This window comes from Octodon degus, unplaced genomic scaffold (assembly GCF_000260255.1).
Source record: "Octodon degus isolate 3935 unplaced genomic scaffold, OctDeg1.0 scaffold00114, whole genome shotgun sequence".
NCBI classification, from domain to species: domain Eukaryota; kingdom Metazoa; phylum Chordata; class Mammalia; order Rodentia; family Octodontidae; genus Octodon; species Octodon degus.
Window position 1 is genome coordinate 4572534 of NW_004524690.1, and position 10244 is coordinate 4582777.

General features: G+C 35.9%; 1 protein-coding gene across 4 annotated transcripts in view; it reads right to left on the reverse strand.

Moving 5' to 3' along the window:
• The window catches only part of Rwdd4 (RWD domain containing 4), an 18773-nt gene that overhangs the window by 3753 nt on the left and 4776 nt on the right, over nt 1-10244 (reverse strand). For 2 of the 4 annotated variants that reach the window (XM_023699643.1, XM_004639770.2), the window contains 5 exons: nt 5209-5318; nt 4980-5127; nt 3434-3551; nt 652-701; nt 519-521 (listed from right to left, as the gene is read on the reverse strand). In XM_023699643.1, the coding sequence (XP_023555411.1) occupies nt 519-521; nt 652-701; nt 3434-3551; nt 4980-5127; nt 5209-5318 (429 nt within the window). The remainder of the gene's footprint in view (nt 1-518; nt 522-651; nt 702-3433; nt 3552-4979; nt 5128-5208; nt 5319-10244) is intronic. The other 2 variants (XM_023699642.1, XM_023699644.1) reach the window with 2 other exon arrangements.

Genomic DNA, 10244 nt, shown 5'->3' on the forward strand with positions numbered 1-10244 from the left:
TGGTTCAGTATTTATAAAACAACTACAGGCAGTATGACAAAATTAAAAAGAGGTCAGCAAAAAAATTAAAAATAGAGAATAAATGATTTTGAATAACAAAACAAGAAAATATTTCTTAGTTATAATGGTCAACTACAGTTAAGGTAAGGTCTTAACAAAGGATTTAAAACTTAGAATGACTTTTACCTAAAAAAGAAAAGAGATAAAACAGTTCTTCCCATGACTGATTTTCTTCACGTCCCACATTACATATAATTTTTTTTTTTTTTTGGTAGAACTGGGGATTGAACTCAGGTCCTTGCGCTTGCCAGGAAGTGCTTATTCCACTGAGCCATCTCTCTGGCCCCTCCATGTAATTTAATCATATTTAAACATGGTTATCTTTGAAATGTACTGATAAAGTGATGCTTTATTGAGTTATAACTTACACAGATTTTCAATGATTTAAGAAAAAGATCTAAAATAGACGGTATGAAGAAGTAAAAAATGTGAGGGTTATTTCAAATGAAAGTACTTACATGCTAAATATAAAAAAGTACACAGGCATCCCAGGAAATTCCATGTTGCAGGGGAAAATAGAAAATATAAATTTCATTATTTGATGGCAAGAATTGTAACAACTTTGAAGACCAGAGTATAAGCATTATATACCTTTACAACATCAACCCAGTTCCAGCCTCGAGGAAGTTCCCCTTTGTGATCTGGAAGATGAAACATAGTAACTTTACTTAAAAGTCTCATCAGCTAACTTTAAATTAATATGGTAACAAATAATATTTTGATTACTATTATATATTAGAAATAGATTAGAAGTCGCATGTTGCTCTTGGAATATGTTTATTGTCTTTGTGAACTGAAAGCACCTCTCTCTTGGAAATACCTGTGAAGTATGAGGTACTGTATTCCTTCTTTATTGCCTGGCCCTATTTTCTATTCAGGACAAAACCTGAATGTGGAAACTGTGGACCCGGGGTGGGACCAGGTACTGACTGTATGCACTGCACGGTTCAGCCTTATCTAAGGTCACTGTTCACTAAGAAGCCGTGTTAGTATTCTATGTGTTAGCACTTCCTACCAGCATGGCAAGCTCACGCAGCTCTCATAAACAGAGGTATGGCTTCAAGACTAACAGCAGGCCCTGTTAACTTATGTATTAGGAATAGCCTGATAAGATACTCATTTTTTAATCTAACATTCTTCAAAAAGGGCTTTACTGAGAGTGACTGAAGACAGTTGGTAACTGTAAAAATCTGTGTAACCTGCAGGCCACTTGTCCTCTTCTAATGCTATAATAAAAACATTTTTTAAAAGGAAGTTTTGTTATATATACTAATTATATTACATCTTTTCTTTAATTTGGCCCAAGACAATACTGATTATTTTATGAAGGCCCAGATATGCCAAAGGGGAAAGTACTTTCATTCTTTTAAAATAGAACATTCCAATTGAAAGAACAGTTTAACAAATATTTAAAAATTCTTCAATTCCAAATACTGATTCCTTTATGTTTCATATATTTTATGTTCTATGAAGCTATCAAAATCCACATTCAAAATCAGTACATTATACAAATCAACCATCTCTAACATGAGAATCTGAAATCCAAAACATTTGGAGTGTATTTCAGATTTTGAATTTTCAGGCTAGGGATATTCAACTGGTAACAATCAAATAAACCAAAATCTGAAAACTCTGAAATCTGGACACTTTTTTTTTTGTGATCTTTGTATTTTCATCAAGGGACATCTAACCTGTGTTATTTTACAGAGAAAGAAAACAGAAAGCAACCTCATGCTCTTATAAGAAAAATACAGTATTACTGGAGCTAAATTTTATTTATTTTGTGGTACAAAGGATTGAATACAAGACCTTTGAACTGAGTTGCATCACCCTGCCCTTGTGAATTCCCTAGTCTAGCCATGAATTAGATCTCTCTGCCTCAGCCTGACAAGCAGCTGGGATTACAGGTGTGTGCCACTTTGCCTACCGCTCAATTTTAGACAGCATTGATTCTTTTCTCTTACATGCCAATTAGAATCCCATTGGTTACTGGTTATGAAGGGCACAATGGCAGTCAACCAAGTTTGGATAATTAAAACTTACCCACAGTGCTGTGGCTGTCTTATTAAAGTCTCATTTAGAATAACAGTTGCAAATCCCAAACTCCTACACTGTCATACAGGAAGATAATGACTTTAGGAAGGCAACAAAGAGATGAAGATAAGGAGATACGGGAGAAAAGGAACGATAGGTCACTGTGCGTGAAAGCAACACATAACTGACACAGATGCTGAAGCATTCTAAAGAGTAACCAAACTTCTAGAAAACAGACTGTAATGGTTAACAGTCGATTAGTGCAGATTTTGTATAAGGTATAACAGATGCCTAGACTTTTATTTTACAAAATGTATTTTAAAATACTGACACAAGGTTGTTTTTCTTTTTATTCTGACACAAACAGACATCACACCTAAGTCACCAGCCCTAGTTTCCCTTTATGAAAGAAAGGAAATTTTATTTTTTTAGATTTTAATAATGTATTTTATTTAACCCAGTATATTCATAATAGTATCACTTCAGTATGTCATCATTTCAATATGTGACTCTGAATTTTAAAAAATGCCTCAGTGATTCTCACTCAAGCCTGGAAAAATGGGGACTACCAGCTGCCTTGAGAGGCTCAGAAAGAGGTCATTCTTAATCCCATTCCCTCTTGTGAAGGCATCAGTTCATTCTAGCAAAGGGCAGTTCATAATTTTGTATTAGCAGCACATGCACACATACTGAAGTATAAGCACACACGTGTATGTATGACAACATCGTCATTTTCCCTAACAGAGACAAACTTACAGGCTAGTGTATATTTTCAAATTTCCAAATTAAAGAAAAGGAATCAAACACTGCTGATAATAACTTAAGAGTTTATCATCATTTTCTAAAAGACTCTCATTGAGGTCACATGACAATGCTCTATCCTATATCTTATAAAAAAAAAAAAAAAAGATTTGTTTATGGAAAAAACTTACTATGCTAAGATCTAATGGTATACTAGACTTCATTTCAAATGAAAGCTATATTCCACACAAGTTTTAATAATACACATACCTGCCATAAACGTAAAACAAAGAAAATCCTAGCTATGTTAAAAGTACACAGGACACAGGTTTTTGTGTATTATGATAATGCTCCTCAATCTCAAGACTCACAGTTACTTTGCCACTCATTTACCTTGTTTTTTGATGTTTATGTCTTGTGATAAAGCAATGGCAAACATTCACTATATTTCTGTATTGTGACTCAAGAGGTCTCCTGTTTCAAATGTTCCAAGACTAAAAAGCAGAGTCTTCTGAATCTAAATATATTAATTATTCACATCACACTAAAAAGCAATCTATTTATATTTGCATTGTAAGATAAAAAAAAGACAACAAACCTGTTTTATCCGCCAGCTTACGTTTCTGAGCTTTTGAAAGTTGTTCTTTTTTGTCTTTTTTCTTACTTGATGGGGCTATACTAGGAGTTTCAACTGAGATGATATTGCTTATGGAGGTCTAAAAAGAAGGAAGGGGTTCTTAGACTCATGACTTAAAACTTACTGAATTAGGGCCGGGGAGATGGCTCAGTAGAATAAGTGCTTCCCTGGCAAGCGCAAGGGCCTGAGTTCAATCCCCGGTTCCGCCAAAAAGAACACACATAAAAAAACTTACTGAATTAAACTTCCTGAAGTGGACTGATGATCTTTAGACTTACAAGATTATTATTATTCACTTATTAAATCAGTTGCCATTAGCATACTATTGGCTTCACACTTTCGAAAATTGATATCAAAGAACATTATTGGTGAGACAGTTAATAACAGAACATTAAGGAGGAAGATCTGATTATCTGCATTATGCTGAAGATCTGAGGTTCCAAGATAGCTTAAAATTCAGTTAACTTCTATTTAGAAACTTAAGAAAATCTTTAGAAAAGTCCTATGTACCTACCTGAACATTTTGGTCCCCTAAAGAAAATCTTTGAAACAGTTCAGCTCATGTAGTCAATCTTTATGACAGCCTAAATTTAAAATGCTCACTAGATGACAAACATTACTGTAATTGTTTTACATAGATCACTCACTTGATCTTCACTATAACGTATAAGGTAGATGCTATTCTAACTCACATTTCACTGATGAAGAACTGAGCAGAGACTAAGTAACTTGCCCAATGTCAGAGTTGACAAGCCACTGGTGTAGTGAGGATGTGAACCCACCGGCTGGCTCTCGTGCCATGGTCTTGGCTACTTCCTTCTACTGTTTCCCCACCTGCTTCTCAGTTTTCCATTCTATGTTCTATCCAGAGTGTGGACGCCATTCAAAGAAAACAGCCTTTGCTACCAAAAGTCATAGCTTGGTTCACAAGAAAAAAACTCAATATATTAATGCTGACCACTGTAAGTTTTTTAGTTCAGAATTTGGTGCATGAGATGCTTAAGGTCATAAAAGATGATTAGTCTAAAATTATCCTAGAAATAAAGCAATTATTTTTTTCTACTCACTGAAGTCCTTTATCTTTAACACCTTGATGCTAAACAATGGCAAAAGTATTTATAACAAAAGAAGCTTCGTGGAGAAAGCAATTGCATAGATATTTTAGTACTACATGAGAAATCCTTTAGCTATCTAAGTTTTATGAATAAAGTAAATTTAAAAAATATTACATCACATGGTTCCTCTGTGTTTATGGGCATGAGAAGTATTCTAGTCTTTGAGAAAGGGTAAAAACCTAGAGGATATAATTTCATTTTCTCTGTTGACTGAAATCTAAGATTCACTGTTCTTACTTCATGCAGATATAACTCATTTTGAATATAATACTATGTCTTCAATTTTTGAAATAACTAGCAAAACTTTTGAAATTAACTAACAAAAATTAATTACTAGCAAACTAAATCCAAAACAACAAAAGATCTGATAAAAAAAATAATCACATACTCACCGCAGAATTAACAGGATGGTGATTTTCCATAAACTGCTCTTTATTGTCCTTGGCATATTCAAACAATGTATAGGTCATAGCGGTTCCAAGGTTAAGTTCCACTGCTTCCTGTAACTTGGCTAATATACTCTGCTTTACAGCTGATGATCTATAAATGCCAAACACATTATGAGGAGGAAAGTAAAATAGTAAAATGAAAAACAAAAAAACAATGAAGTAAACTACTTACATGGTGTTGTTAAAAAAAGCATTCATAGATATAATTGGAGGCGTTTGGGGGTACGTTTCTGTCCATGAAATCTCTATTAAGAAGGCTTTGGGATCACCATTTTCACCTATCTGAAGAAAAGGGAAATCTTAGGATAGCGAAAAGTGACAAAATACCAACTTATATGATTTTAAAAATGATTCTTGCCAACTCATGCTCAGCAGAAATGTGCAGTTAGAAGGATTTGGGGATGCAGGGTAAGTTTATGCCTATGGCCCGACTTTCAATTAGTCCACTAGATTTTTCAGTACCAAAATGAGTACTTAATATTTCATATTTATGTTTTTTACCAAAAATTTCCAAGGAAGAACACATCACCTGGGAGGACCAAGAAAAGAATGGATAAAATTAATAATCCAGAATTTAGAAAAACACCTAATCTTTCTCTAAAGTTTTGAACTGCTAAATCACAAAAAGCATAAGAACAAGTAAATAAGTATGCCTTAGCACAATCTTAAGAGATCAGTAAATGAAGTATAAAAGTGAGAAAGAAAAAAGTGAGAGAAAAAAGAAAAAGACAAAGGGTAGGGGGCTGGGGAGATGGCTCATAGAGTAAGTGCTTGCCTGGCAAGTGCAAGGGTCTGAGTTCAATCCCTAGTTCCACAAAAAAAAAAAAAAGGATAAGGAAAACAGGCTGGACAGAACTTGTTTGGTAATTTAGGGATGTCTTTTTTCCCCTACTCTCAGCTTTTTAAAAATTCTTTACTCTTAAAAACTGAACTAGGGGCTGGGGAGATGGCTCAGTGGAATAAGTACTTCCCTGGCAAGCACAAGGGCCTGAGTTCAATCCCTGGTTCCACAAAAAAAAGAAAAAAAAAAGGTCATATCTATCTATCTATCTATCTATCTATCTATCTATCTATCTATCTTATAAAAAAACTGAACTAGCATAAAGAATGAACTGGGGGGCCGGGGAGATGGCTCAGTAGAATAAGCGCCTGCCTGGCAAGTGCAAGGGTCTGAGTTCAATCCCCGGTTCCGTCAAAAAGAAAAAAAAAAAAAAAAAAAAAAAAAATGAACTTATTTAATGTGTTTTGTCCCACTTACTTTAGTCTCCCTTTCCAAGTCAATTTCCACTCCTCTGATGTGTATTATTTTTTTCCTTTTTGTTGAATCACTTCAAAGTAGTGAAATGTCTTCTAATATTTATGAATAAAGTATCCCAACAACATTCTGTTTATAATCACAAGACCATTACAACACCCAAGAAATTCAACACTGATACAAAAATATTATCTAATGGATAATTTGTATTCAAAATTCTCCAATCCTATCTAAAATGACTTTTAATAAACATCACCTTTAACCTACACTGAAGGATCATGGATTGTATTTGGCTGTCATGTATCTTTATTATACTTTATATTCTGCTGTCTTTAAAATGTTTATGACAATAAGAATTCAGGATAGTTTTCTTGTATAACATTCCCAGTTTCCTCTCTTCAGGTTAAAATGAAACATTTTTGGTACAGGGTCTCACTACAGCTTGGACTCACCTGGCCAGGAAGGTATGCTCAGGGCTGGCTGGCAAGGCATGCTGGCATGTGGTCCTGGGGATCAAACCCGGGTCCTTGTGCTTGCCAGGCAGGTGCTTAGATCACTGAGCTATCCCCTTAGCCCCCAAATGAAACATTTTTGGTAAGGGCACTACGTATGTCATGTGTACACCTTCACAGATCATGCAAGAAGGCAGGCAAGATCTTTGTAAATCATCACTGGTGACACTGAGTTTGATCACTTGGGTAAGGTGATATTCTGCAGATCTCCTCAATGAAAAGATTCCCTTTATTTCATAGCCGAGAAGTAATCTGTTGGGCAATACTATAAAACTGTGTGACTATCACATATTTGAGCATGTACTAATGATCCTTGCCCAAAACAATTATTACACTAGTTACAAAGTAGCAATTTTCTAATAAAACCATAGAATAGTTCATGAATCAGTATCTCATTCTCCCATAGGGTTATGCTAATCTCCTTTGATATTTTTATATGTTTACTATTTGTTTAGAAAGAATTTTAAAGAGTAGTATTTTTCACCTCATATTATCACTTATATAATTCAATTTTACATTCTGCCTAGTTTTTTATTCTGACCACCTTACCTTCACTCATGTAAGGGAGAGGGCATCTGTTGATGAAATACCTATATAAGTTGACTATATATATAATGGAAGTCATCAGTTTATGCTTACTTTGATTATACAATGATTAAAAATGATAAACGTTGTAAGAGACTATCAAGCTGCATTCCTTTGAGAAAAGAAGCTCCTTGCCTCCATCTTCACCTAACCTCTACTTCAACCCTATTTATTGAGATATGCAGAGTTAGCTATATAGAAGCAGATGTCCCTTAGTTGGTCAAAAGACTGTGATCAAGTCCAGCAGGGGAATCCATGTGTCCCACTGCAATAAATGGGTTAGAGTTGTCCCCCAGCTGACTACTGGAATGGAGGCTCCAGCAAGAGCCTATCAAATTCCAGGGCTAAAACATAACATCCCAAATGAGGCCATGAGACTCAAAAACAATTCTATCTTCCTTGCATAAAGATGCCAGTCTTGTATCTGTCAAGGTATCCATTGCACCACTAACTGGAAGGCCTCTGTGCCTGGTACAAGAACGCTGTTTATCTTTATATGCCATGCCTGCCAAGTTTCTCCTCTTATGAACTCTGCTGTGACCCCCACTCACCTCCCTGATTGGTTCCAAGAAAAACCAATAGCATTCTGACCCTTAGTTCCGCTGACAGCACTGGATCATCCAGAGACCCAGGAATTGCAGATCCTTTTCTCTGTCTTTATTTTTATCCATGTGCCATTTTGCTGGGTAGGAGAACTGAACCCTCTGCAGGGGTTTCAGTAAAATGCTGCTCTATATAATCATTAAGTCCTTACTCAAGGTACGTTTGGAAACAAATTGCCCTATGTCTCACATTATGTTCAGTGGACACACTGTTCCTGTCTTCAAGAGACAAGATATCTTCAGTATAAATAATAATTTCAAAGTGACAGGGCAAGGTATGAAGAAATGGAGAACAGTTAATTCTGCTTCAAAGTCAAGGCAGAGATAGAGCTAAGGACCAAATATTTCAAAAGGAAGGTTTCAGTTAAGCCTTATGAGAAGATGGACAACAACTGAGGGGTGAAATAAACAGTAAACAATGTATTCAAAAACAAAAAAATATGTTTTTAATGTATTTGGTACAGGGTTTCACTACACAACTCTGACTCACAGTGATCCTCCTGTTTTCAGCCTCCCCAGTGCTAGGATTATAGGTGTGTGCCACCATGTCTGGACTCGGTGACCAGCTCAGTGCACAGGGGTAGGGCTGGCATGGCATGTGGTACCAGGCATTGACTCCTGGTCCCTGTCATTGCCTAAGCAGGTGCTTAGCCTGCTGGATTATCTCACTGGCCTGCCAAAAACAAAGTATTAAAAAATGCTTCAGAAAAAATATTTAATAATCCAGGACTGTCTAAGGAATATAAGTGGCTGTGGAAATTTAGCAAGGCATTTTAAAACATACAGAAAGACTCTGAGCATTAAGGTGATTTTTAACAAGGATATAGGCTAATTCAGAGTTTTATTTTTTTTTTAAATTTTTTATTTATTTATGTGTGTGGGGGTGGGTGTGGCCAGCTCAGCCCACCAGGGGGTGGGGCTGGCTGGCATGTGGTGCTGGGGGATTGAACCGCGGTCCCTGTGCTTTGCTAAGCTTGTTCTAAGTAGGTGCTTTAGACCACTGAGCCATCTCACCAGCCCCCTAATTCAGAGTTTTAGACAACATGTAGTCTGTTGGAGTCTAACGGTAAAGAGTAAGAAGGAAGCCAAAAAGAACTAAAAGCAGAGAAGGCAATTAAGAGCCTACTTAACTTTTCTGTACAAGAAAGGAGGAGCTTGACTAGGACTTAGAACGGATTCTTAATTTCCTTTGACTGTCAATACCCTATCTCCAACGTAACGTTTCATTCCTCCCTAATTCATATTTCATTTCTCTTAAATCCATTTGCAGAATGCATGCCAAGAGCATTCTACATACTGCACTCAACAAGTAATGTTGTTAATGGAGACATTTAGAAAGGTATAGGTAAATTTTCAAGTTCATATTTGCTAAGATGAGATTGGGAAAATCTGAGAAGGCAGTTATATTCAAATAGAAAGGTCTAGGATTTAACTCCATCCTTAACTTTACACATTAAAAGTTTCCTAGTTATTAGAAACACGGAGGCTGTGCAGAAGTTGTTAAGTTAAAGAGGGAATTGAGAACTGCTGAGAAGGAAGACTATCCAAAAGAAATAATTATAAGAATTTATTTCCTGTGTCAACAATAAAATCAGGTGTAAGGATTTTACAATTTACTTTAGGGGCCAGGGAGATGGCTCAGTGGAATAAGCGCTTCCGTGACAAGCGCAAGGGCCTGAGTTCAACCCCTGGTTCTGCCAAAAAAAAAAAAAAAAAAAAAAAAAAAAAAAAAAAATTACACATAAAAAAAAAAAAAAAAAAAAAAAAAAAAAAAAAAAAAAAAAATACAATTTACTTTAAATGGGGCTAATGTTCATAATAACTTTTACAAAAGTTCCAGAAATCTTTATAAAGATCTTCAGGGCCAGCCTGATAGCTCAGTAGACTAAAGCACCTATTTAAGCAGAGCTCAGTGGCCTGGGTTCAATCCCCAGCATGCCCTGCTGGCCAGGTCTGCGGAGTATGCTGAGATGGCATTTGGGACTGGGCATAGTGGTGCATACCTGTAATCTCAGCACTCGGGAGGCTGAAAATGGGAGAATCACTACAAGTCCCATCTACATACCCTGTATACCTTGTTGACCCTGTTCTAAATACAGAAAAAAAAAAATCCTCATTACCCTACTACATGATTATTTAGATGATTTATATTATTTATTTACAAAATAAAATACTAAAAGGGAGACAGCTCAGTAGAATAAGCACTTCCCTGACAAGCACAAGGGTCTGAGTTCAATCCCTGGTTCCACCAAAA